At 43.2% G+C, this 27,510-nt stretch overlaps 2 protein-coding genes across 4 annotated transcripts; one reads left to right on the top strand and one right to left on the bottom strand.

The window, feature by feature from the left end:
* Window positions 1-266: 266 nt before the first annotated feature.
* On the bottom strand, window positions 267-15,897 carry LOC309393474 (uncharacterized protein). 2 transcript variants are annotated; one of them, XM_081955747.1, is made up of 8 exons: window positions 15,801-15,897; window positions 15,256-15,465; window positions 15,026-15,148; window positions 12,520-12,636; window positions 10,120-10,245; window positions 7,721-7,846; window positions 5,323-5,447; window positions 267-3,049 (listed from the first exon to the last, which is right to left on the bottom strand). In XM_081955747.1, exons 1-8 carry the CDS (start codon window positions 15,813-15,815, stop codon window positions 2,725-2,727), a joined length of 1,167 nt encoding a protein of 388 aa, XP_081811873.1. In that variant the 5' UTR covers window positions 15,816-15,897; the 3' UTR covers window positions 267-2,724. The 2 variants fall into 2 exon arrangements, with proteins under 2 accessions (XP_081811873.1, XP_081811874.1); XM_081955748.1 differs by lacking the exon at window positions 12,520-12,636.
* Window positions 15,898-18,042: 2,145 nt separating this feature from the next.
* Window positions 18,043-26,656, top strand: LOC309392878 (DPY30 domain-containing protein 1-like; the record flags this gene model as incomplete). Of its 2 annotated transcripts, none has more annotated exons than XM_081954419.1 (5): window positions 18,043-18,189; window positions 21,042-21,164; window positions 23,366-23,461; window positions 24,183-24,299; window positions 26,486-26,656. In XM_081954419.1, the coding sequence occupies 5 exons, from the start codon at window positions 18,043-18,045 to the stop codon at window positions 26,525-26,527; spliced, it is 525 nt and encodes a 174-aa protein (XP_081810545.1). In that variant the 3' UTR covers window positions 26,528-26,656. The 2 variants fall into 2 exon arrangements, with proteins under 2 accessions (XP_081810545.1, XP_081810546.1); XM_081954420.1 differs by lacking the exon at window positions 18,043-18,189 and adding an exon at window positions 20,830-20,931.
* Window positions 26,657-27,510: the final 854 nt, after the last annotated feature.

Below are 27,510 nucleotides of genomic sequence, written 5' to 3'. Positions count from 1 at the left end.
AAAGTAAACATGTATCTTATTTTTCCCATACCACAAGAAGGCATGCCAACCCAGTTGCAAGTCATGTCCTTCTAAAGTCAAGTATGCCTCAGTACAATCCATTATTTCATCCATGTTAATAGAGCGGCCTGCATTATAATGACTCTTCAAAGAGCATAACTACTAATATATTTCTTAATGATGCCCTCAATAGTCATATTTTAAAAGATTTAACGGAAGAAAAAAAATCACATGTTTTTACTATTCAAAATGTATTTTTATTCTGGACATAATTGTTTAAATAATAGTGTATACACAGAAAGCTATCTCATGCATGCATGATAGCTCTTACAGCATTTATACAAAAAATCACTAAAGGATTAGCATATTTCCTTCTAATTGTCCATATGTAGTCTATATCTGTAAGGAACAAGTCACAACTCTTGAAAAGTAAAGTACTACACTTAAAACCCAAAAACCCAAAAGTTCACATATAAACTGGGTGAAACCAGGCTTAATAGCAGTGACTGTGAGAGGGATCTTGGAGTCTTAGTGGACAACCAGCTAAATATGAGCCAGCATCTAAATAATTAGAAATGATTATCAAGTTTTAATGAAACTAAAAATCCCACAAAGAGTGTTTACAAATATCTGCTAATACATTAATTTGATACATGTATTTTAAAGACTGAATAGAAAAAGCAATTGAAAATTTCCACTTTATCCAAGCAATGGGAAATTCTGGAAACATTTGATAAATCTTAGACTACATTTTATTCAACACAAACCATATTTAACTTACTGGACTCAACTGCATTTGTACAGAAAATAGACAAAGTTACTGTTGATATTATTTCCAATGAGAATACAGTATAACTTCAGTCAAGTACTATATGTTTTTGGAATATGCTAAAACGTATTATTGGAAGAAGGCATTTCATATATTAATTTGAGTTTGAATATTTTGAGATGTCTTTATCTTTTGATTTATATACGTACCATATGAAAATTGGCAATGGACAATGGAAATGGATTATCCGTACCCTTCCTATTGCTATACTAAATGTTGGTGAACATTAAAAGGCTAAACAAAAAAGCTAAACAAAAATGCTTCAATTTATGAACACAATCGGAACCACTTGCCAAGTGCCCAAATTTTGATCATGAAACCGTGGGGATGCTGCAACAATTGTTAGTGCAAGACCTGTCATAAGTCACTTTTTCAATGCTGTTGTCACCTTGAATGGTCACTAAACAAATGATTGTAGGTCAAGGACTACCTTTATATACCCAATCATAATCAAAGTTTTATAACAGAAGAGGAAACTGAGCTACTTTTCAAACACTGCTGATCCATAAGAATAATCAAAAGTTCGTTAAAATGACTTATTTCTAAATAAAACAGCATTAGAATTTTTTTTAAAGGAATTTCTATATATTTAAGAAAAAAAATTACCTCCCAAAATTTACCATTCAAAAGAAGTAATCTTTCAAAGTATATTCTTTGAAGAATGACAGCAAAGGGCTACTACTTTTAATGACAATTGGCTTGGAAGATTGAATAAGTCTTCTACTGAATACTTTACTTGGCAACTTATTTTTGGAAAGTGTGTCACTACATTCATATAACACCCTTATCCTGGTTTAGGAATTAATTCACTTTCTGGGTTTGCACTGAACCATAATGAACTATGTTCAAACATAGCCAACTAATCACAGAAAAAACTCAGCATTTTGTGTGAATGTAGGTCTTAGATTTGTATCCTGTCCAATTTTACACACACATACATATATAGATAGATGTTGATAGCGTTTGGAGACAATTTATATACCTCTGAATGTTGCCTGTGTGTAAAATATACATGTCTCATATACAGAGCCACAAGTTGATATAATGTGTCCCCAAATCAGTGTCACAGATCTATAACATTGTGGATGGTTCTACATGCTTTCAAAATGTCTTGTGTGAACTACGTCTTCTTTCCCAAATCACCCATAAGTGTGATTTTGCAAGAATCTTACTGTTTATTGAGCTTTGTTTGCAATCAAATGTATAACAGATTTCCAGTTGTAGATCGACACCATTCCTTCCAACAGATAAAACCATAAGAACAAAAACTACAAGAACATAGCAGGCTTTGAAAAGGCACATCGTTCACATACTTTCCCAAGTCTTGTTACCAGTGGTGGGATTCAAATAATTTAACAGCTGGTTCTCTACTGTAATGACCGGCTGGGTGGATCTAGCCAAAGTGGGCATGGCCAGGGGATTGTTTCAGGTAGAACTCAGCCTCCTGCACCCCCGAGAGCAAAAATGGGCCATGGGGCGCACTGCCCCCCCTCCCCGTTTTGGACCTAGTCGGCCTCCCTGCAGCCTCCTGGGAGCAAAAACAGGCCATGGGGGGGGCTACCGCACCCCCACCCCCCGTTTTGGGCCTAGTAGGCCTCCCTACCCTTACCTGGGAGCCAAAATGGGGCTCGTGGGAGCTCCAGGAATAGGCGGGGATGGAAGGGGCAGGGCCAACCAGCAATTTAACAACTGGTTCGCCCAAACTGGCCCGAACCGGCTGAATCCCACCACTGCTTGTTACCATCTGATGATCAGTCTTATCCATAAAACATCCCAGTGCAACTATGCTGAAAAAGTGTCACTATCACACACTCAAAAGATTTTCATCCTTCTTTGTGAAACAAAGTTTTTTGAAGACACCAGGATCTTCTTCCAAGTATACATAAATTGTGGAATTACTCCAAATTCCCATCCTGAGTAGAACTGTCTATCTCAGCTTGAGTGTCACTTTCAGCTTGTACATCATTCTCCTTTTCAGCTGCTATGTTTTGTTCCAACTGGTCTTTGCCTTTGTCATTCAAGACTTTGGGACTTAAGTCTTCATCTGCAGCAGTTTCCAACAAGGCTTCCTGGAGCATTAAAGTTGGACTTACCTGGTGTGGTTGTTCATCCAACTCATTTATCACAACATCTTGATCCATTCTGTTTTCTAACATCTCTTGCATTAACTTAATTTCAGATTCTTCGGGCATGTGTCCAATCTTTTCTTCGGTTGTCATCGATGATTGAAAATTAATTTCATCTACATGAGTACATTGTTAAAATCCTTTTTTAAAACCCAATCTTAATCTAGGTGTCAGTGTTCCAGTTGATTCTGTAATTAAATCATGAACCTGGAGCCAAGCTTCAAAAGAAATCCAGATATTTATTAGGAGCTTCATGTCGGCACATTCCAAGTGTAGCCAACTCTGACCTCACTTAATTCATGCGCTGGCTTTGACCCAGTTTCCCCCTCCCCACAAGATGTGTCATCAGTCACATTCCCCAACGAAGTAAATTCCCGGGTTGTACAGTCCCTCCCTCCAGCCATTGTGGGTATCCGTGGAAATGGCCTTGACATAGAGATGGCTGGAATGTGCTTTTGTTTTGATTGAAGTTCAGTCCTTTATGCAGCTGCGAGGCTCAGTTCTCCACCCTCACCTATGGCAACTCAAGAGCAGATCAGGAATGCTTTGCAGGTTGACACTAAGTTTTCAAGATTCTCTTATATTACCTTACTAGGGGAAAAAATCATTCCAGAAATCCAAGTGGTTTTTGTTTCCTGTCTGACAGTCTTGAAGGGTTTCACAACAATCTAGAAAGCCTCCAAAGCAATTGTCCAGCTCAACTTACACCCAGTGTAATCAAGGCAGGACAGTGGTCGGTTGCAAGCGGTACGCCCAGGTACACACGTATCGATGCCTGCCAGAAGTAGCAGCCACCGTACCGGAATGGTGCTTTGGAGCGCCTGCCCACCCCCCTTCGTTCCTTACCTGTATTTGAAGGAAACGGGCCATCTGCACGCACGCGCAGCATATGGCACCTGCGTGACGCTCCACCGAGCAGCTAGAGCATCGCAGGCAATGGGTGCGCAAGCGTGCATAGCACGCGTGCCCGTGGTGCACGCCTGGCTCCCGTTGCAACATACCGGTTGCAACGGGAGCCGAAACCCACTACTGGGGCAGGATTGCTATGAGTCTCCTTCTCATGCTTTTTTCCTACTTTGAAAAATAAATATTTTATGTAATGGTCCTCCTCTATGTTCTCAGAGACTGCTAGATATTCTATCATCCTAATCTTAAACAAGACTGATTTCAATTCTTCAAAATAAGAACAAGAACTAAGCTTATACAAAAACTAAGTTGCAGATTCTGTACAGATTTTTAGACCTGAATGAATTTATCCAAGGCAAGGAAGCAACAATGATCCTCCTGAATGAAATGCTCCATGTTGTCTTATCTGGTGTCCTTAATCTCTTCCAGTTCTCTGAACTTGTGAAGAACCTCAAAACAAAGCGTCTGGGTGACTTCCAGTAGGTAAAAATCATTTCAATGCAAAGTGAATTTCAAAGGTCTGGTTTTGCTGTTAATAATAGTATGTCAAGTGCATTTGTTAAAATAGGTACTCACTTCATCTGACTTCTCATCAGCCACCACTTCTCCCACAGGTTGGTGTAATGTTCCACCTATTTCCATTAATTCCACCGCTTTGAAAAGGCACATCGTACACATACTTTCCCAAGACTTGTTACCAGTGGTGGGATTCAAATAATTTAACAACTGGTTCTCTACTCTAATGACCGGCTGGGTGGATCTAGTCAAAGTGGGCATGGCCAGGGGGTTGTTTCAGGTAGAACTCAGCCTCCTGCACCTCCGAGAGCAAAAATGGGCCATGGGGCGCACTGCCCCCCCTCCCCATTTTGGACCTAGTAGGCCTCCCTGCAGCCTCCTGGGAGCAAAAACAGGCCATGGGGGGGGCTACCGCACCCCCACCCCCCGTTTTGGGCCTAGTAGGCCTCCCTACCCTTACCTGGGAGCCAAAATGGGGCTCGTGGGAGCTCCAGGAACAGGCGGGGATGGAAGGGGCAGGGCCAACCAGCAATTTAATAACTGGTTCGCCCAAACTGGCCCGAACCGGCTGAATCCCACCACTGCTTGTTACCATCTGATGATCAGTCTTATCCATAAAACATCCCAGTGCAACTATGCTGAAAAAGTGTCACTATCACACACTCAAAAATTTTTCATCCTTCTTTGTGAAACAAAGTTTTTTGAAGACAGCAGGATCTTCTTCCAAGTATACATAAATTGTGGAATTACTCCAAATTCCCATCCTGAGTAGAACTGTCGATCTCAGCTTGAGTGTCACCTTCAGCTTGTACATCATTCTCCTTTTCAGCTGCTATGTTTTGTTCCAACTGGTCTTTGCCTTTGTCATTCAAGACTTTGGGACTTAAGTCTTCATCTGCAGCAGTTTCCAACAAGGCTTCCTGGAGCATTAAAGTTGGACTTACCTGGTGTGGTTGTTCATCCAACTCATTTATCACAACATCTTGATCCATTCTGTTTTCTAACATCTCTTGCACTGACTTAATTTCAGATTCTTCGGGCATGTGTCCAATCTTTTCTTCGGTTGTCATCTATGATTGAAAATTAATTTCATCTACATGAGTACATTGTTAAAATCCTTTTTTAAAACCCAATCTTAATCTAGGTGTCAGTGTTCCAATTGATTCTGTAATTAAATCATGAACCTGGAGCCAAGCTTCAAAAGAAATCCAGATATTTATTAGGAGCTTCATGTCGGTACATTCCAAGTGTAGCCAACTCTGACCTCACTTAATTCATGCGCTGGCTTTGACCCAGTTTCCCCCTCCCCACAAGATGTGTCATCAGTCACATTCCCCAACGAAGTAAATTCCCGGGTTGTACAGTTCCTCCCTCCAGCCATTGTGGGTATCCGTGGAAATGGCCTTGACATAGAGATGGCTGGAATGTGCTTTTGTTTTGATTGAAGTTCAGTCCTTTATGCAGCTGCGAGGCTCAGTTCTCCACCCTCACCTATGGCAACTCAAGAGCAGATCAGGAATGCTTTGCAGGTTGACACTAAGTTTTCAAGATTCTCTTATATTACCTTACTAGGGGAAAAAATCATTCCAGAAATCCAAGTGGTTTTTGTTTCCTGTCTGACAGTCTTGAAGGGTTTCACAACAATCTAGAAAGCCTCCAAAGCAATTGTCCAGCTCAACTTACACCCAGTGTAATCAAGGCAGGACAGTGGTGGGTTGCAAGCGGTATGCCCAGGTACACACGTATCGATGCCTGCCAGAAGTAGCAGCCACCGTACCGGAATGGTGCTTTGGAGTGCCTGCCCACCCCCCTTCGTTCCTTACCTGTATTTGAAGGAAACGGGCCATCTGCACGCAGGCGCAGCATATGGCACCTGCGTGACGCTCCACCGAGCAGCTAGAGCATCGCAGGCAATGGGTGCGCAAGCGTGCATAGCACGTGTGCCCGTGGTGCACGCCTGGCTCCCGTTGCAACATACCGGTTGCAACGGGAGCCGAAACCCACTACTGGGGCAGGATTGCTATGAGTCTCCTTCTCATGCTTTTTTCCTACTTTGAAAAATAAATATTTTATGTAATGGTCCTCCTCTATGTTCTCAGAGACTGCTAGATATTCTATCATCCTAATCTTAAACAAGACTGATTTCAATTCTTCAAAATAAGAACAAGAACTAAGCTTATACAAAAACTAAGTTGCAGATTCTGTACAGATTTTTAGACCTGAATGAATTTATCCAAGGCAAGGAAGCAACAATGATCCTCCTGAATGAAATGCTCCATGTTGTCTTATCTGGTGTCCTTAATCTCTTCCAGTTCTCTGAACTTGTGAAGAACCTCAAAACAAAGCGTCTGGGTGACTTCCAGTAGGTAAAAATCATTTCAATGCAAAGTGAATTTCAAAGGTCTGGTTTTGCTGTTAATAATAGTATGTCAAGTGCATTTGTTAAAATAGGTACTCACTTCATCTGACTTCTCATCAGCCACCACTTCTCCCACAGGTTGGTGTAATGTTCCACCTATTTCCATTAATTCCACCGCTTTGAAAAGGCACATCGTACACATACTTTCCCAAGACTTGTTACCAGTGGTGGGATTCAAATAATTTAACAACTGGTTCTCTACTCTAATGACCGGCTGGGTGGATCTAGTCAAAGTGGGCATGGCCAGGGGGTTGTTTCAGGTAGAACTCAGCCTCCTGCACCTCCGAGAGCAAAAATGGGCCATGGGGCGCACTGCCCCCCCTCCCCATTTTGGACCTAGTAGGCCTCCCTGCAGCCTCCTGGGAGCAAAAACAGGCCATGGGGGGGGCTACCGCACCCCCACCCCCCGTTTTGGGCCTAGTAGGCCTCCCTACCCTTACCTGGGAGCCAAAATGGGGCTCGTGGGAGCTCCAGGAACAGGCGGGGATGGAAGGGGCAGGGCCAACCAGCAATTTAATAACTGGTTCGCCCAAACTGGCCCGAACCGGCTGAATCCCACCACTGCTTGTTACCATCTGATGATCAGTCTTATCCATAAAACATCCCAGTGCAACTATGCTGAAAAAGTGTCACTATCACACACTCAAAAATTTTTCATCCTTCTTTGTGAAACAAAGTTTTTTGAAGACAGCAGGATCTTCTTCCAAGTATACATAAATTGTGGAATTACTCCAAATTCCCATCCTGAGTAGAACTGTCTATCTCAGCTTGAGTGTCACCTTCAGCTTGTACATCATTCTCCTTTTCAGCTGCTATGTTTTGTTCCAACTGGTCTTTGCCTTTGTCATTCAAGACTTTGGGACTTAAGTCTTCATCTGCAGCAGTTTCCAACAAGGCTTCCTGGAGCATTAAAGTTGGACTTACCTGGTGTGGTTGTTCATCCAACTCATTTATCACAACATCTTGATCCATTCTGTTTTCTAACATCTCTTGCACTGACTTAATTTCAGATTCTTCGGGCATGTGTCCAATCTTTTCTTCGGTTGTCATCTATGATTGAAAATTAATTTCATCTACATGAGTACATTGTTAAAATCCTTTTTTAAAACCCAATCTTAATCTAGGTGTCAGTGTTCCAATTGATTCTGTAATTAAATCATGAACCTGGAGCCAAGCTTCAAAAGAAATCCAGATATTTATTAGGAGCTTCATGTCGGCACATTCCAAGTGTAGCCAACTCTGACCTCACTTAATTCATGCGCTGGCTTTGACCCAGTTTCCCCCTCCCCACAAGATGTGTCATCAGTCACATTCCCCAACGAAGTAAATTCCCGGGTTGTACAGTTCCTCCCTCCAGCCATTGTGGGTATCCGTGGAAATGGCCTTGACATAGAGATGGCTGGAATGTGCTTTTGTTTTGATTGAAGTTCAGTCCTTTATGCAGCTGCGAGGCTCAGTTCTCCACCCTCACCTATGGCAACTCAAGAGCAGATCAGGAATGCTTTGCAGGTTGACACTAAGTTTTCAAGATTCTCTTATATTACCTTACTAGGGGAAAAAATCATTCCAGAAATCCAAGTGGTTTTTGTTTCCTGTCTGACAGTCTTGAAGGGTTTCACAACAATCTAGAAAGCCTCCAAAGCAATTGTCCAGCTCAACTTACACCCAGTGTAATCAAGGCAGGACAGTGGTGGGTTGCAAGCGGTATGCCCAGGTACACACGTATCGATGCCTGCCAGAAGTAGCAGCCACCGTACCGGAATGGTGCTTTGGAGTGCCTGCCCACCCCCCTTCGTTCCTTACCTGTATTTGAAGGAAACGGGCCATCTGCACGCAGGCGCAGCATATGGCACCTGCGTGACGCTCCACCGAGCAGCTAGAGCATCGCAGGCAATGGGTGCGCAAGCGTGCATAGCACGTGTGCCCGTGGTGCACGCCTGGCTCCCGTTGCAACATACCGGTTGCAACGGGAGCCGAAACCCACTACTGGGGCAGGATTGCTATGAGTCTCCTTCTCATGCTTTTTTCCTACTTTGAAAAATAAATATTTTATGTAATGGTCCTCCTCTATGTTCTCAGAGACTGCTAGATATTCTATCATCCTAATCTTAAACAAGACTGATTTCAATTCTTCAAAATAAGAACAAGAACTAAGCTTATACAAAAACTAAGTTGCAGATTCTGTACAGATTTTTAGACCTGAATGAATTTATCCAAGGCAAGGAAGCAACAATGATCCTCCTGAATGAAATGCTCCATGTTGTCTTATCTGGTGTCCTTAATCTCTTCCAGTTCTCTGAACTTGTGAAGAACCTCAAAACAAAGCGTCTGGGTGACTTCCAGTAGGTAAAAATCATTTCAATGCAAAGTGAATTTCAAAGGTCTGGTTTTGCTGTTAATAATAGTATGTCAAGTGCATTTGTTAAAATAGGTACTCACTTCATCTGACTTCTCATCAGCCACCACTTCTCCCACAGGTTGGTGTAATGTTCCACCTATTTCCATTAATTCCACCGCTTTGAAAAGGCACATCGTACACATACTTTCCCAAGACTTGTTACCAGTGGTGGGATTCAAATAATTTAACAACTGGTTCTCTACTCTAATGACCGGCTGGGTGGATCTAGTCAAAGTGGGCATGGCCAGGGGGTTGTTTCAGGTAGAACTCAGCCTCCTGCACCTCCGAGAGCAAAAATGGGCCATGGGGCGCACTGCCCCCCCTCCCCATTTTGGACCTAGTAGGCCTCCCTGCAGCCTCCTGGGAGCAAAAACAGGCCATGGGGGGGGCTACCGCACCCCCACCCCCCGTTTTGGGCCTAGTAGGCCTCCCTACCCTTACCTGGGAGCCAAAATGGGGCTCGTGGGAGCTCCAGGAACAGGCGGGGATGGAAGGGGCAGGGCCAACCAGCAATTTAATAACTGGTTCGCCCAAACTGGCCCGAACCGGCTGAATCCCACCACTGCTTGTTACCATCTGATGATCAGTCTTATCCATAAAACATCCCAGTGCAACTATGCTGAAAAAGTGTCACTATCACACACTCAAAAATTTTTCATCCTTCTTTGTGAAACAAAGTTTTTTGAAGACAGCAGGATCTTCTTCCAAGTATACATAAATTGTGGAATTACTCCAAATTCCCATCCTGAGTAGAACTGTCTATCTCAGCTTGAGTGTCACCTTCAGCTTGTACATCATTCTCCTTTTCAGCTGCTATGTTTTGTTCCAACTGGTCTTTGCCTTTGTCATTCAAGACTTTGGGACTTAAGTCTTCATCTGCAGCAGTTTCCAACAAGGCTTCCTGGAGCATTAAAGTTGGACTTACCTGGTGTGGTTGTTCATCCAACTCATTTATCACAACATCTTGATCCATTCTGTTTTCTAACATCTCTTGCACTGACTTAATTTCAGATTCTTCGGGCATGTGTCCAATCTTTTCTTCGGTTGTCATCTATGATTGAAAATTAATTTCATCTACATGAGTACATTGTTAAAATCCTTTTTTAAAACCCAATCTTAATCTAGGTGTCAGTGTTCCAATTGATTCTGTAATTAAATCATGAACCTGGAGCCAAGCTTCAAAAGAAATCCAGATATTTATTAGGAGCTTCATGTCGGCACATTCCAAGTGTAGCCAACTCTGACCTCACTTAATTCATGCGCTGGCTTTGACCCAGTTTCCCCCTCCCCACAAGATGTGTCATCAGTCACATTCCCCAACGAAGTAAATTCCCGGGTTGTACAGTTCCTCCCTCCAGCCATTGTGGGTATCCGTGGAAATGGCCTTGACATAGAGATGGCTGGAATGTGCTTTTGTTTTGATTGAAGTTCAGTCCTTTATGCAGCTGCGAGGCTCAGTTCTCCACCCTCACCTATGGCAACTCAAGAGCAGATCAGGAATGCTTTGCAGGTTGACACTAAGTTTTCAAGATTCTCTTATATTACCTTACTAGGGGAAAAAATCATTCCAGAAATCCAAGTGGTTTTTGTTTCCTGTCTGACAGTCTTGAAGGGTTTCACAACAATCTAGAAAGCCTCCAAAGCAATTGTCCAGCTCAACTTACACCCAGTGTAATCAAGGCAGGACAGTGGTGGGTTGCAAGCGGTATGCCCAGGTACACACGTATCGATGCCTGCCAGAAGTAGCAGCCACCGTACCGGAATGGTGCTTTGGAGTGCCTGCCCACCCCCCTTCGTTCCTTACCTGTATTTGAAGGAAACGGGCCATCTGCACGCAGGCGCAGCATATGGCACCTGCGTGACGCTCCACCGAGCAGCTAGAGCATCGCAGGCAATGGGTGCGCAAGCGTGCATAGCACGTGTGCCCGTGGTGCACGCCTGGCTCCCGTTGCAACATACCGGTTGCAACGGGAGCCGAAACCCACTACTGGGGCAGGATTGCTATGAGTCTCCTTCTCATGCTTTTTTCCTACTTTGAAAAATAAATATTTTATGTAATGGTCCTCCTCTATGTTCTCAGAGACTGCTAGATATTCTATCATCCTAATCTTAAACAAGACTGATTTCAATTCTTCAAAATAAGAACAAGAACTAAGCTTATACAAAAACTAAGTTGCAGATTCTGTACAGATTTTTAGACCTGAATGAATTTATCCAAGGCAAGGAAGCAACAATGATCCTCCTGAATGAAATGCTCCATGTTGTCTTATCTGGTGTCCTTAATCTCTTCCAGTTCTCTGAACTTGTGAAGAACCTCAAAACAAAGGGTCTGGGTGACTTCCAGTAGGTAAAAATCATTTCAATGCAAAGTGAATTTCAAAGGTCTGGTTTTGCTGTTAATAATAGTATGTCAAGTGCATTTGTTAAAATAGGTACTCACTTCATCTGACTTCTCATCAGCCACCACTTCTCCCACAGGTTGGTGTAATGCTCCACCTATTTCCATTAATTCCAACACTTTGAAAAGGCACATCGTACACATACTTTCCCAAGACTTGTTACCAGTGGTGGGATTCAATTAATTTAACAACTGGTTCTCTACTCTAATGACCGGCTGGGTGGATCTAGTCAAAGTGGGCATGGCCAGGGGGTTGTTTCAGGTAGAACTCAGCCTCCTGCACCCCCGAGAGCAAAAATGGGCCATGGGGCGCACTGCCCCCCCTCCCCATTTTGGACCTAGTAGGCCTCCCTGCAGCCTCCTGGGAGCAAAAACAGGCCATGGGGGGGGGCTACCGCACCCCCACCCCCTGTTTTGGGCCTAGTAGGCCTCCCTACCCTTACCTGGGAGCCAAAATGGGGCTCGTGGGAGCTCCAGGAATAGGCGGGGATGGAAGGGGCAGGGCCAACCAGCAATTTAATAACTGGTTCACCCAAACTGGCCCGAACCGGCTGAATCCCACCACTGCTTGTTACCATCTGATGATCAGTCTTATCCATAAAACATCCCAGTGCAACTATGCTGAAAAAGTGTCACTATCACACACTCAAAAGATTTTCATCCTTCTTTGTGAAACAAAGTTTTTTGAAGACAGCAGGATCTTCTTCCAAGTATACATAATTTGTGGAATTACTCCAAATTCCCATCCTGAGTAGAACTGTCTATCTCAGCCTGAGTGTCACCTTCAGCTTGTACATCATTCTCCTTTTCAGCTGCTATGTTTTGTTCCAACTGGTCTTTGCCTTTGTCATTCAAGACTTTGGGACTTAAGTCTTCATCTGCAGCAGTTTCCAACAAGGCTTCCTGGAGCATTAAAGTTGGACTTACCTGGTGTGGTTGTTCATTTATCACAACATCTTGATCCATTCTGTTTTCTAACATCTCTTGCACTGACTTAATTTCAGATTCTTCGGGCATGTGTCCAATCTTTTCTTCGGTTGCCATCTATGATTGAAAATTAATTTCATCTACATGAGTACATTGTTAAAATCCTTTTTTAAAACCCAATCTTAATCTAGGTGTCAGTGTTCCAGTTGATTCTGTAATTAAATCATGAACCTGGAGCCAAGCTTCAAAAGAAATCCAGTTATTTATTAGGAGCTTCATGTCGGCACATTCCAAGTGTAGCCAACTCTGACCTCACTTAATTCATGCGCTGGCTTTGACCCAGTTTCCCCTCCCCACAAGATGTGTCATCAGTCACATTCCCCAACGAAGTAATTTCCTGGGTTGTACAGTCCCTCTCTCCAGCCATTGTGGGTATCCGTGAAAATGGCCTTGACATAGAGATGGCTGGAATGTGCTTTTGTTTTGATTGAAGTGCAGTCCTTTATGCAGCTGCGAGGCTCAGTTCTCCACCCTCACCTATGGCAACTCAAGAGCAGATCAGGAATGCTTTGCAGGTTGACACTAAGTTTTCAAGATTCTCTTATATTACCTTACTAGGGAAAAAAATCATTCCAGAAATCCAAGTGGTTTTTGTTTCCTGTCTGACAGTCTTGAAGGGTTTCACAACAATCTAGAAAGCCTCCAAAGCAATTGTCCAGCTCAACTTACACCCAGTGTAATCAAGGCAGGACAGTGGTGGGTTGCAAGCGGTACGCCCAGGTACAAACGTATCGATACCTGCCAGAAGTAGCAGCCACCGTACCGGGATGGTGCTTTGGAGCGCCTGCCCGCCCTTCGTTCCTTACCTGTATTTGAAGGAAACAGGCCATCTGCACGCACGCGCAGCATATGGCACCTGCGTGACGCTTCACTGAGCAGCTGGAGCATCGCAGGCAATGGGTGCGCAAGCGTGCATAGCACGCGTGCCCGTGGTGCACGCCTGGCTCCCGTTGCAACATACCGGTTGCAACGGGAGCCGAAACCCACTACTGGGCCATGATTGCTATGAGTCTCCTTCTCATGCTTTTTCCCTACTTTGAAAAATAAATATTTTATGTAATGGTCCTCCTCTATGTTCTCAGAGACTGCTAGATATTCTATCATCCTAATCTTAAACAAGACTGATTTCAATTCTTCAAAATAAGAACAAGAACTAAGCTTATACAAAAACTAAGTTGCAGATTCTGTACAGATTTTTAGACCTGAATGAATTTATCCAAGGCAAGGAAGCAACAATGATCCTCCTGAATGAAATGCTCCATGTTGTCTTATCTGGTGTCCTTAATCTCTTCCAGTTCTCTGAACTTGTGAAGATCCTCAAAACAAAGGGTCTGGGTGACTTCCAGTAGGTAAAAATCATTTCAATGCAAAGTGAATTTCAAAGGTCTGGTTTTGCTGTTAATAATAGTATGTCAAGTGCATTTGTTAAAATAGGTACTCACTTCATCTGCCTTCTCATCAGCCACCACTTCTCTCACAGGTTGGTGTAATGTTCCACCTATTTCCATTAATTTTTCAGGAGTATCTTCTGTTTGCTCTTGGAAAATATTCTATATAGAATAAAACTGCATTCAATGTACTTCAGCTACCAGCCATCTAGCCATCTTAGCACCCATCCATCCATCCATCCATCCATCATCACTATTTTAACAGACACTTTTTTTAATATGCTTTTTTTTTTCAACTGCTCCAACAATTTTTTTCATTAAAACATCATCAAAAAAGCACAATAAAGAATGTTATTTCTGTGCCAACTCAGGAAGCTCAGAATGCCCAAGGAGCTGCTGATTGAATTCTACAGAGGAATTATAGAGGTGCAGATGACAATAACTGTCTGGTTTGGTTCTGCAACAGAAGACGACAGACACAGACTTCAGAGGTAATCAGAACTGCAGAAAAAAACTGCAGAGTCAAAAAGAGGGACGTGAAAATATTTACAGACCCCTTGCATCTTGGACATAAATTGTTTCAACTCCTACACTCAAAACAACACTATAGAACACTGTACAGCAGAACAACTAGACACAAGAACAGTTGTTTCCCCGAATGCCATCATTCTGCTAAACAAATAATTCCCTCACCATTGTCAAACCATTCACTAAGGCTGCATTACTATTACTATTAGTCTTCTCATCATTCCTATCACCCATCTCCTCCCACGTATTACTGCAGGACTGTAACCTTGTTGCTTGTATCCTTATGATTTATATTGATATTGTTTCCTGGTTGCTTATTTGTACCCTATGACTATCATTAAGTGCTGTACCTTATGATTCTTGATGAATCTATCTTGTCTTTTTATATACATTGAGAGCATCTGCACCAAAGACAAATTCCTTGTGTGTCCAATTACACTTGGCCAATAAAGAATTCTATTCTATTCTATTCTCAACCAATGAGCCAACTATGGCCCTTGTACTCTAGTGTAAAATTAAGAGACCCAGACCTTCTGCTGCTCTTCAGATTTTTGGGCCATCAGAAGTTCTTCTGCCTTCAGCTTTTCTGTACTCTCCAGTTCTGCAAGAAGTTCTTCATAATGAAGTTCTAGGTGGTCCTTTTCAGACTTTTTCTAGAAGAGGAAAAGGGATAGGAAAATTGGGAGGAAAGAGAATTTGATTCAATCATTGTTGAGACAAGCTTTCTTCAACTTTGGGGTTTTTTTTTTTAACGTGTCACCTTTTCTTCCTTCTTTCTATTTTCATTGTAGTTGTAAATCCAGGAGGCCAGGAAACGGATGGGATCTGTTGGCCGGCGATCCGCCACCTCTGCAAGTCCTTCAGCCAAACACATTCCGAGGTTTTCCTTGAAATATTTGGCATCCATTCCCATCATTTTTCTTTCACTCTGCATTGATCCAAGGGACTGGGTGAACTTGTACCAAGTTCTCTGTTTACAGGAAACAAAATAAAACAAGCAAAATAAATTGCAACAGGGCAGCCCTTAGAATGAATCTAGGTCCTAATTAAATGTCTTCACTTGTTCTTACAGAGAAGACATTATGCTAGACCCCATTTTCAAAGAATAGTATTTCTTTTCATTTCTTTTCAGACCTCCCAAAATGTCCCAAGGAGCAACTTCTCAGAGTCCCATATAATATAATGTTGAAAAATACCAGGTCAGCTTTTTGATCACAGGAATCTAACACCCAAATTTTCGGAACCTTTTAGAACTCAGAATTCATTCGGAATGAACGAAGCTACTTAAGATTTTAAAAATTGCACCCTTTGCGCTCTCATTCCTCCAGGCAGAAAGAAACTCGTACACCTCTCGGTTCAACTTCAACCCTTTGCTCGCTTTCTGCAACGTCTAAAAAAGATCAAGCTAGGAATGAAACCTGCCTTCCTTGCAACCCTCGTTTATACCTTTAACCGTATTGCAATCTTCACACCTGGAGGGGTGTTTTTTTTTTTGCTCCTTGCGCGCGATCTTGGCGTTCCTTTGTCGCCTGGCAACCGAACACCTTGTTGGGATCCGACCTGTGACGTCACGAAGTCTTCTCCTGCGTGAATGCGGGGTGGAGGGAAAATCTCATTGGTTGCTGAGTCCCATTGAGGGAAAAGAGAGAGAGAGAGTTTTGCTTACGAAACTTACAAAGGAAAACAGAAATCGTGCTTTAAAAACTCCGGCATAAAAGCGCTGCAAAGAATGGGGAAAAATAGCTTCCAAACAAGAAGCTTAAATGCAATTCATTGTTTTCCGCGATGTAATGTTTGTTTCCTGCTCTGAACATCGCAACCATAAGTTGCATTTTTTTTAAATCCATTTTTTCCTGGGAACTCAGACAAGGCTACTATATGTGGAGGCGAGATCACCCGTTTTTCAAGGGAATTCTCTTTCTGAAAGGTACTCCTCCCAATGCCTGGTGAATTGGGAGATCTTCAGATGCCAGAAAAAATGCCTATTTGGGCTGTTCCACTGGGGCTTCCAGACCTTTTACCTTCTGCCAACCAAGCACCTCTAGGGCATGCCCCTCAGAGATCTCAAGGAAAAGAGTAGTGGTGTAGAAAGACAACATCATAATCTGATAGACAATGGAAGGCAGGTCTTCCATTGTCCAACCCTCCTGGGCTTATAACAAAACAGCAGAGGAAAGTCTGGTGCCCTATTCCATATTCCAAGACCAAACCTTAGAATGTTGCATACAGTTTTGGTCGGCATGATATAAAAAAAGATATTTAGGAGGACACACTAGATAGAAGGATGCTAGCTAAGGCACGTACATGTATACACTTTGGTAACCTCTAGTTTATTATAATATTAAAAGACACATCTTCTTTTGATAAAGCTTATTAATAATAAACGTGATGTATGAAAGAGGGGGGGGGGTAAAGTAGAAGAATCCAATCAAAGGAAATGTGTCAAGGAATCAATGTCTTAGGGTGTTAACTTCCTTAATCCTAGCTGTATATAATTCATGTTTGTGCATTGTTCGGTGTCTTGGCTTCTTTAGCTGCTGAGATCCTTTTGCTGCAGTACTCCAATAAAAGAAGTTGAAAATGCCATTCTTTGTGTCTTTATTGGCTTTGATGCCAGGCTAGGACCCATTCTGGGTACAACAATAGTTAAGAGTGAATGTTGACATCTTTATTTTGGATGAATTTCTTGCCACATCATGTAGGTAAAAACATGCACAGACAAAGAATGTTGCTAACATGATCATAAAAGAATACAGCAATTTTTCTTTTCATCACAAGTAGCCTTTAAAAACAATACTGTATTAATTTACAGAGGCAATAATTTATAATCGGTAGTGTAATGAATTCTGCTGTGAGCATCCATAGCCTTCCCCTCAATCTATACAAAGATCTGATTTGAGATTAATATAACATAAATGTAATATAAACACATATCACACACATACCCTTGCCGGCACAAGGTAGAAAATCTGGTCAAAATAAGATATAATGAGTCTAGGGAGATGCAATATTGCTGAGTTGCTAAGATACAAAAGAAAACCTTCATCCTTAGATATCCACAAAGCTTCTCCCAAGACATGGAAGAGAGTAGCAAGAAGAACATGTTCTGTGATTTGCTTCAAATTGATTAAGCTCCTTTTTCAAACTAATGTGGATCTGATTTTGGAGGTGTACCCTATCTATGCTCTTAAGCAGAGCTCAAGTAGCAGTTAGCTTGTTTTCCATTTGAACAGGATTCCAGGTTCTATTAGTGATTACCAACTGTAGGCCAGTTCTCCAATACTGATTTCTGAAAGGGTAAAACTATCTTGGCTTCATTTCAAAATCATATTTTTCATTATAACTACTACTACTATTACTACTACTACCTCCTCCTCCTTTTCCTCTTCCTCTTTCTCCTCCTTCTTTATGGTGTTTTGATCAGAGGCTCAACAAAACAACTTATAATAATTGGTAATGGAAACACAAAATCATGTACACATTAATTTATTAATCAGCTTGTTTTTTTAATAGATCTCTGCAATCTAGAGATATTTGGGAACCAACAATGGAGAGTGCCTACCTCAGAAAAAGTCTGGGTACTTGTTTAGCAGAAGGCCTTGCCGAAATTGCGGAACATCGGCCATCAGATCCTATCTTGTACCTGGCCCACTGGATTTACAAATACAAGAAGAACATGATTGAAGAACTGCAGGTGGGGATTCATCTTCTAATCTCCTGTTTGAGGTTCTGCACAATTTTGAAGGCACCTCAGGATTTCTGCCATTTCAAAGGGTGGGCAGTTTTTGAGAGCTGACTCTGTATTTCTTGTTCTTTCAGGTACTGAACATAGTTTTTGTTCTTTAACATGGACAGTCAGATTTCTCATTAACAAGAGCTCCTGCTTCACCAGACCTGCAAGCTCCTGGGCTTGAGATCTTTCAAGGGGAAAGGTAGTGTGATAGTGTAGGAAGTTAAAACCCACCCTTCTCCTAGAAAAATGAAATATCCTGGGAAATATTGAAAAGGCAGAATACTATAGTTCCCTGGATAAGAAATGGAGAAACATGTTTTTAGGCAGGAAACTGACTCACTCTTAATAGCCCCGACCTTTGTCAATGGGCCATTAAATGCCTGTGCCAGTATATTCTACATAACAAAGGTAGGATTAACCTACAGAAACACCACAAAGCACCTGGGAAAATTACATCAGCCAGCAAGGCAACCAAACTTGGACTCTAAAGCACAGCCTACAGCAGTGATGGCGAACCTGTGGCACACGGAGCCATTTGTCAGGGCATGCGAGGCGCTGCCCTGTCAGCTGAGTTCACCTTTTTAAAAGCTATTTTTCACCTAACCCAGGCTCCAGAGGCTTTATAGGAGCCTGGGGAGGGCGAAAAGAGCCTCCCCGCCCCTCCCTGGAGGTTTCAGGGACTGTCCCTGAAGCCTTCGGAACGCTTAAAACCACCCTCCGAGCAAACCGGAAGTGACTTCCGGGTTGCTCGGAGGGTGGTTTTAAGCGTTCCGAAGGCTTCAGGGACCGTCCGAGGCTTCCCTGATGCCTTCGGAGCGCTTAAAACGACCCTCCGAGCAACCCGGAAGTCACTTCCAGTTTGCTCGGAGGGTGGTTTTAAGTGCTCCGAAGGCTTCAGGGACCGTCCGAGGCTTCCCTGATGCCTTCGGAGCACTTAAAACGACCCTCCGAGAAACCCGGAAGTCACTTCCGGTTTGCTCGGAGGGTGGTTTTAAGCACTCCGAAGGCTTCAGGGAAGCCTCCAGACGGTCCCTGAAGCCTCCGGAGGGCCTCGGGGGGGTCGGGGGAGGCTCTTTTCGCCCTCCCCGGGCGCCTATAAAGCCCCTGGAGCCTGGGGAGGGTGAAAAAAGCATGTAAAAATGGGGGGGTCGCGGTTGTGCGTGCATGCGCACTGGGGGGGGTCGCGCGTTGCATTATGGGTGTGGCACGCCCGCATTCGACCCCCCTGCGCTCCCCCCACTTGTGGCATGCGAGCCAAAAAAGATTCGCCATCACTGGCCTACAGAGTTGACCCTACATGGACCCATGGGAATCTGACAACCAATCAGAATACAAGATCAAGATCAAAGGCCAGAGAGGCCATAAAACCAGTGGCTTTCAGCATCTCGGCCCTTTTTTCTTCTTCACCCAACATCTTGAAGCATGTGATCACCTTTTTCCCCAGGACCTCAAACCATGTGGTCCTGTCCACCATTAAAACCATCTTTCAAAGCAGCCTCCATGTTTCCAGTGTTTTTTTCCCCACTTAGAACTGAATCTGGAAGGACATTTCTTCGAACAATAGCATTTCAGCTGTCCCTCAGAGAACTTTGTCCCCTGTTGGAAGAAATGTCCTTTTGAGTTCTGTTCCTAGTGGGGAAAAAGACACTGGAAACATGGAGGCTGCTTGGAAAGAGGGTTTTAATGGTGGACAGGATCACATGGCTTGAGCTCCTGAACAGAAAAGAGGGATCAGATGTTTCCAGATGTTGAGTGAAGAAGAAAAAGAGGCAGAGATGCTGAAAGTCCCTGGTTTTATACCCTCTCTGGGCTTTGAACCTGAGCTTGTATTCTGATTGGTTGTCAGACTCCCATGGGGCCATGCAGGGGCAACTCTGTAGGCTGTGTTTTGAGTACAAGTTTGGTTGAGCATTGATTCTTTCCAGGTGCTCTGTGATAAAATGGGTAAAGGGCTAATATTATCATGCCTTAATCCCATCACCCTGGATCTGAAGGGGGCACATCTTTGTTATGTAGAATAGACTAGCTCAGGCCTTTTAATGGCCCATTGACAAAGGTTAACAAAGGCTATTAAGAGTGAGCCTGTTTCCTGCCTAAAATACGTTTCTCCATTTCTTATCCAGGGAAATAAATATTCTGTCTTATTGATATTTCCCAGGATATTTCATTTTTCTAGGAGAAGGGTGGGTTTTAACTTCCTACACCCCTTCCTTTCCCTCCTTTCCCTTCCCTTCCCTTGCATTCATCTTTTCCTTTCTCCTTTCATGTTTCTTTTCCCTCCCTTCATCTTTTTCTTCATTCTTCTTCCTTTATTTATCTTCCCTCTTCTTTCTACTTCCTTCCTGTTTACTTCCTCCCTCCCTTTCCATACCTTAAATACATTGTAGATGAGATGAGGGGGCATAACACATTTTATTTCGGTCTCACATGAAGTGAAGAAAAGGGAGTTTTGCTACTCAGGCTCCAGGCACAGGCAACATTTAAATAATGTTCTTTGCTTCTTATTCTCAGTGTTTTGAAGGTGGCAGAAATAGAGAAAAAAGTCCAAGAGGATTGGGGACTGTCTTCAAACTCCTTTTGAAGGACTGATGGGGTCCCTCCTTCCTTTTGCCATATATGTGGCAGTTTTTGGAAAACCGGTGGCACTTAGAAACTAAAGTGGAAGGATTGTTTTCTCGTCTTCCATTGTGCTTCACTCTCTTGGTATGCAGGACTGGCCTTGAGTTCTCTCTACTTCCACCCACAAAACCTGATTTTCTAAAAGGCACTGCAGTTGTGGGAGCTGTCAAATGTTTGTTTTATTGCACTCTTAGAGGAAATTGGACAGGGAAGAACTGGAGCGAGAGCGTGAGGAGGCTCAAAAGGAAGTGGAAATGCTAGAAAAAATGAAAGAAGAAGAACTTTTGATTCAGCAAAAGCTGGAAGTGGAAAGACAGGTAGGACACCTTTCTTTTTTTAAAAAAAAGTACATATTTGTGTTGTAATTGCTGTTTAAGTCTTCCAATTGTATGTTTTAGGCTGTGGATAAATGTGTGTGATTTAAAATAAGTTATTTTGCAATGTTGACTTTGCAACATTCATCAAACCATCTTCTTACAGTGAATCAATTCCATATTTCATATCTCATGGCAAATTAGCCTCCTAATGCTGGTTTGTAGTTGTAAAATATAAATATTGTTATCAAACATTTATATTTTAGTCCAGGTATACCTGTATTAATTTAGCAGAGCAATTACAGCTACCTCTTTTTACTCTAAAATTATGCTGCCCATATGACTCTACATTTTGTGATTTAAAGTCACATACATTTCAAAGAACTAAGCATTTTAATCTATTATTAGTTACTGTTCATCTACCATTCATTTTATTCATTCATTCACTGTATACTCCCATATATTGGGGCTTGGTGAACTTTGTTAAATGTGAAGCTACTGTCTAAGATTAGGAGATTAGAAAGGCAGAAAAATAAAGAGGCAGCACTAAATTATTTCTGCTTTTAATTATGTAAGCTAAACCCAACCAATCACCTTGGGGGTAAAAGTCCAAAATCAAAGCTTGTATCCTGGCTCAGAGAGCTGAATGCATCCAGTCACTGTGTTTTAAAACTTATTTCTTACAGATTAGTGATGCTGTTTAAAACAGGTTTATTATTCCTGGGCAAATTAAAATACTTTCCTCCTTCAATTTTTCTGAGGGGGCAGAAAAACATTCCATTTTTATTTATTTTTTGGTGAAGCACCCTATCCTTAAGGAACATTTAGGAAAGCGATTGGTGGATATCCTGGCTTTATTTACTTTCACAACCAACATCACTAGGGAGTTGGAACAATATCCACCAAAGTTTTCCTTACCATGGCACTGGACATTAGAATGCTAGTTTTAACAGATGACTAAACTAAAGGGTTTAGCCGTTGGTAAAAAAAACTTGCTTTCAACTTGGACAAATATTCTGCACGGGTGTGTTCAGCTGATGGTTGGTCTTGGCATTACCTAGACCGAGTGTTCTTTGAGATCATCACCCTTCTGAAACAGGACTAAGCCCCCACAAAAAGGCAGTCTCTTCTTCCCAAGGTTCTTCTCTAAGCTCAGCTCTGACTTAAAACAAACTCTGAAGTCCTTGGAGCTCTCTGAGCACAGTTGTTTGCTTGCACATGTTTAATTGCCCAACTAGGTATCAAACTTTTAGGGAATCCAGACTTGGCGTCAACATATCTTCTCAATTTTGTTTGCCTGTCATGTATTCAAGTGACCGGGGGTCAGAGAGAAGAAGTGAAAGATGCACGTCAAATAGATAAGAGAACTCATTGTGTTGAGACCAGATTGACGGATCTCAACCAGAGACCAGAGAAACTCAACCAGTTTCATCCCTCATTCTCTAGTCAAGAGCTTTGGGGTTTGGTTTTTTTTTTGGGGGGGGGGAATCTCTTTCCCTATTTACATCCTGGATGGGAATGAAAGCAAGAGAGGCACTCAGATCACCCTTTTTTTCCCTTCCTTTCCTCCATATATGCACAGACCTACATCCAAGGACTAGTGCTCTTATCAAACCAGAGCTGGTCCCATTTTTCCGGTCAGAAAGATCTAGTCAGGGGTTCTCACCACCAGATCTGGTCTTCACTAAAGACCAAGTTCAAACAGACTTGATGGACAATGCCGAGCAGCTGGAGAAAAAGGAGCATATCTATAACCAGCCCAGTGTAGCCAAGGAGAGCTGGGCAGATCTTAGCCTTTGGACCTCATGACACATGACAGAACATTGATATATGGCAGTGTGATTATCAAGAAAAATGAGGAAGGCACAATTTTAACATCGGAACGGTTAAAGATCACCCAAACCCACTTCTGTATGGGAATAGAAATAAGGTGAAAGCAACATCGTGAGGACGTGTCCTTCATAAACCCTTAGTAAAGCTTCTTCCATGCCATGACCAGAAGGATGAATATCAAGTCTCTTTTCCGTTACGCTCAGAATTTAATTCCGGAGCTCCCATCTCTCTCTTCATGTCTATATCCCCCTTCCACCCATTCCCCCCTCCCCATGGGGTGCAACAGGCATACACCTCTGATGCAGACTCTTTTATCTGAACGGGACCCTCAAGGAAGGAAATCTTTGCTAACTTGCATGAAATGGTTGCAGGCCCAGATGGAGCGAGAACAGGAAGAACGGGAAAGGATGGAACGAGACAGGGCCGAGGAGCTTCTGCAGGAGCAGAAACGACAGGCAGAGATGGAGGTAAGAGAAGTGCCCCTTACCCACACGTCAACCTCCAAGAAAGACAGTCCCAGGGAGGAGGGAGAAACCAAGCGAGTTCACCAAAGGCAGCCTGGTGTCAGCGTTCCAAGTATCATGCAGAATTAAATCAGAGCCCAAGGCAAAACTTTCCTTAAAGTTCCAATTTAATAAGTCAGACATCTTAGCACATCTGGGGAATCCCAATTCTGAAGAGCTTCCTGGGATTCCGCCCAGTTGAAAGTTCATGATCTTTTCCCCACACTCATAAATCCATCACATGGTCCAATCTTCTTCTTCCACGCTGGCATCTCCACCCCTCTGCGTCCAGTCAGGTATCGAGGTGCGGAGACAAAAGATGACCTTGGGCTTCTGGAAAGAATGACAACAACACATTCCACAAATCTACTCCTTTCTATTCCCCATTCCCAACTACTACACTAATGAAACACATAGGAAAATAATAGAAAGTGTGGCAGCCCAAAGTTCCTAAAAAAGAATATAACTGCAGGCCTGACACCTGGATGAACAGAGAGCAATGCAGATTCCAGCCTGAGGCACCTATTTTATGACCTTCTCGCTCTCCATTTAAAGAGAAAGATGGAAAAAGTTTATATCTAAGCCCATGGAAACCATTGCAGATGAGGAGTTTTGTTCATGTTAGTTGGATTGTATTCCCCACCATCCCCACCTCTGGAGATTATCGAATGAATGTTTGTTCCAGGCGAAGCTTGCCGCTGAAAAGGAGGCAGTTTCTAAGACTTTGGCTGAACTAAGTGACAAATACGGAGCTCCTCATCTCAGTCGGGTTGAAGAGATAGATGAAATGGAGCAATCTGAAGTAAGTAAATAACTCTGTCCATTTATCCATCCCTGTCCCCCCTCTATCCCCTCTCTTTTCTCTCTCTCCCCTCTCCCCCACTCTCCCTCTCCTCTCTCTCTCTCTCCCAGCTCTCCTCTCTCCTTTCTCTCTCTCCTCTCTCTCTCTCCCTCCTTTCCCCCTCTCCTTTCCCTTTTTCCCCGTCTCTCTCCCCTCTCTCCCCCCCTCTCCCTCTCTTCTCTCTCTTTCCCCTCTCTTCTCTCCCTCTCCTCCTCTCTCTCCCCTGTCTCCCCCTTCTCTCCTTTCTCCCCTCTCTCTCTCCTCTCTCCTTTTTCTCTCTCCCTTCTCCCCCCTCTCTCTCCTTTCTCTCTTTCCCCCTTCTCTCTCTCCTCTCTCTCCTCTCTCTCCCCTCTCTCCCCTCTCTCCTCTCTTCTTTCTCTTTCCCCCCTCTCCCCTCTCTCCTTTCTCCCCTTTCTCCTTTCTCCTTTCTCTCTCCTTTCTCTCTGCCCCCACTCTCTCCTCTCTCCTTTCTCTCTGCCCCCCCTCTCCTCTCTCCTTTCTCTCTGCCCCCCTCTCTCCTCTCTCCTTTCTCTCTCCCCCTCTCTCCCCTCTCCTTTCTCCCCCCCTCTCCCCACTCTCTCATCTCTCCCCCAATCTCCTCTCTCTGCTCTCTTTTTCTCTCTCCCCTCTCTCCTTTCTCTCTCCCCCCTCCTTTCTCTCTCCCCCCTCTCCTCTCTCCTTTCTCCCCTCTCTCTCCTCTCTCCTTTCTCTCTCTCCCTTCTTCCCCTCTCATTTCTCTCTCTTCCTCTCTCTCTCCACCCTCTCTCCTTTCTCTCTTCCCCTCTCCCCCCTTTCATCTCTCCCCCAATCTCCTCTCTGTTCCCCCTCTCCTCTCTCCTTTCTCTCTCTCTTCTTTCTCCCCCCCTCTCCTTTTTCTCTCCTCTCTCTCCCTTCTCCCCCCTCTCTCCTTTCTTTCTTCCTCTCTCTCTCCCCCCTCTCTCATCCCCTCCTCCCTCCCCCTCTCCATTCTGTCTTCCCTCTCTCTTCACCCACTCCCTGCTCTCCCCCCCTCTGTCTCTCCTCTCTTTCTTTCTCTCTCCCTCTCTCTCTCTCTCTTCCCTAGCTGTCTGTCCAGCTTACTATGGTATCATCTATCTGTCTATTATCTATCTATTATAATATAACATATAATAGGGGACAATCTATTTTCCAAAGCACCAGAAGGCACGACAAGAAGACATGGGTGAAAACTAATCAAAGACAGAAGCAACTTGGAACTGAGGAGAAATTTCCTGACAGTGATAACAATTAACCAGTGTAACAGTCTGCCACCAGAAATTGTGGGTGCTCCAACCCTGGAGGCTTTTAAGAAGGGATTGTCTGAAATGGTACAGGGTCTCCTGTATGAGCAGGGGATTGCAGTAGAAGACCTCCAAGCTTCCTTCCAGCTCCTCGGCATTCTCTATCCATCCATCCATCTATCATCTATCATTTCAATTTGTATTTTATTGTACAGGTTGCCCTCAACTTACAACCACAATTGAGCCAAAAATGTATGATGTTGAGTAAGACATTTGTTCAGTGAGTTTTTGCCCCATTTTATGATCTTTCTTGCCTCAGTTGTTAAGGGAATCACTGCAGTTAAATGAGTCTGGCTTCCCCTTTGACTTTGCTTGTCAGAAGATCACAAAAGAGGGATCATGTGACCCCAAAGATGCTGCAACCGTCATAAATATGAGTCAGTTGCCAAGTGCCTGAATTTTGATCATGTGACCATGGAGATGCTGCGGGGATGGTCATAAGTGTGAAAAATAGTCATAAGTCAGTGCTGTTGTAACTTTGAATGGTCACTAAATGGGCTTTCAATGACTATCTCTATTTATTAAAACGTTTAAGAACCAAAGCATGAAGAAAGCTACTTGCAGCCATGATTACTCTCTGCAAATTATCTCTTATATTTTTCTAATGCTGTACATTTTTTTCACTGTTACATTCTCTTAATGGTCATTTTTTATTTTTTCCTGCAGATGTTTTAATCTGTACATTTTTAATACAAGCTACAAATGTTTCTTTCTTTTTTGTTGTGGTGGCATCAAAAGACATTAGAGAAATAAATAATTAGGGTGATTTTGCTGGGCTTTACAAATTCCAATAATACTACAAAATTGCCTCAGTCTTTCTCCCCTTTTTTCTTTTCTTTTTTTAAGCATGCTTTCACTACTGTAGTCGACTCGGAGGAAGAACAATAACTCTGTTCCTGTCGATTCCAGAAACGTCATGATTTTCTGCAAACAGGGATGAAACACATCAAGGAGACTTAGAATAAGTTAATACAGTTAAGTGAATTGAAAATTTAAAAATAAATAAATAAAGTGCAGCCTAACATGCTTCGGGTTTTATTTTTTCTTACTGGAAGATATAATGACTTGATGGTGAGATAATTATAAAGTCTAAGTGGAGAGTCTTAGAGTCATTTTCAACTTTAAGAGGTGAATTAATAGGTTGTAGGCTCCGTGGTGCTCTCTGAGCTTGGTTGTTTTCTTGCAGACATTTCATGACCCAATTAGGTAACATCATCAGTGCTAGATTTGAACTCCCAGACAGAGTTTATGAACAGCAGGCCACAAGTAGGTAACACCATCAGTGCTAGAAGGGAAAGGGGTTGAGGAATGGAGAAGAAAATGAAGGAGAGGAAGGGGAGGAACAAGAGGAGGAGGAGGAGGAGGAGAGCTTTTGTGCTTTCTGCGCTTGATTGTTTTCTTGCAAACATTTCATTACCTAAGTAGCAGTGGTGGGTTGCAGGCGGTATGCCCTGGTACAGGCATACCAGAGCCAGCCCGGAGCACTGGATACCATTCCGGTATGGTGCTCCAGAGCACCCACCCGGTGCGTAGAGCACCTGCGCGATGTTCCACTGAACAGCTGGAGCATCACGGAGACTCACGGAGGTGCTAAGACGCATACGCTCCTTCCTTTCCTCCAACTAATTCCGGCAGGTTCCTTTAGCTAAACCTGAGATGTCCTGCACCACCACTGTAAAGAATGCATTGATAGTTATATGTCTCTCACAGCTGTTGCCGTCTGACCAGATCTAAGCAGGGTGAAAACTGATAGGGAGCCCAGAATAAAGCTGAATTCAATTAACATGTTTAACCAGCCAGACTGATATCGAGAATCGGAATCCACGCAGTGCTATAAATAAAGTGAAGGCAGAAGAGGCAGCTGCCTGGGG

This window comes from Natrix helvetica (genome assembly GCF_964273705.1).
Source record: "Natrix helvetica genome assembly, chromosome: 5".
NCBI classification, from domain to species: domain Eukaryota; kingdom Metazoa; phylum Chordata; class Lepidosauria; order Squamata; family Natricidae; genus Natrix; species Natrix helvetica.
Note: the sequence above shows the minus strand (reverse complement) of the source record. Positions and strands in the feature narration are given on the sequence as shown.

What these genes read in the sequence shown, in the direction of transcription:
- LOC309393474 (XM_081955747.1), bottom strand. An exon ending in ATAGAAAGAAGGAAGAAAAG is followed by an intron (nt 15,149 to 15,255) that starts GTGACACGTTAA and finishes TTCCTCTTCTAG; the next exon opens with AAAAAGTCTGAAAAGGACCA. An exon ending in TTGGATGAACAACCACACCA is followed by an intron (nt 3,050 to 5,322) that starts GGTAAGTCCAAC and finishes TTTTCAATCATC; the next exon opens with GATGACAACCGAAGAAAAGA.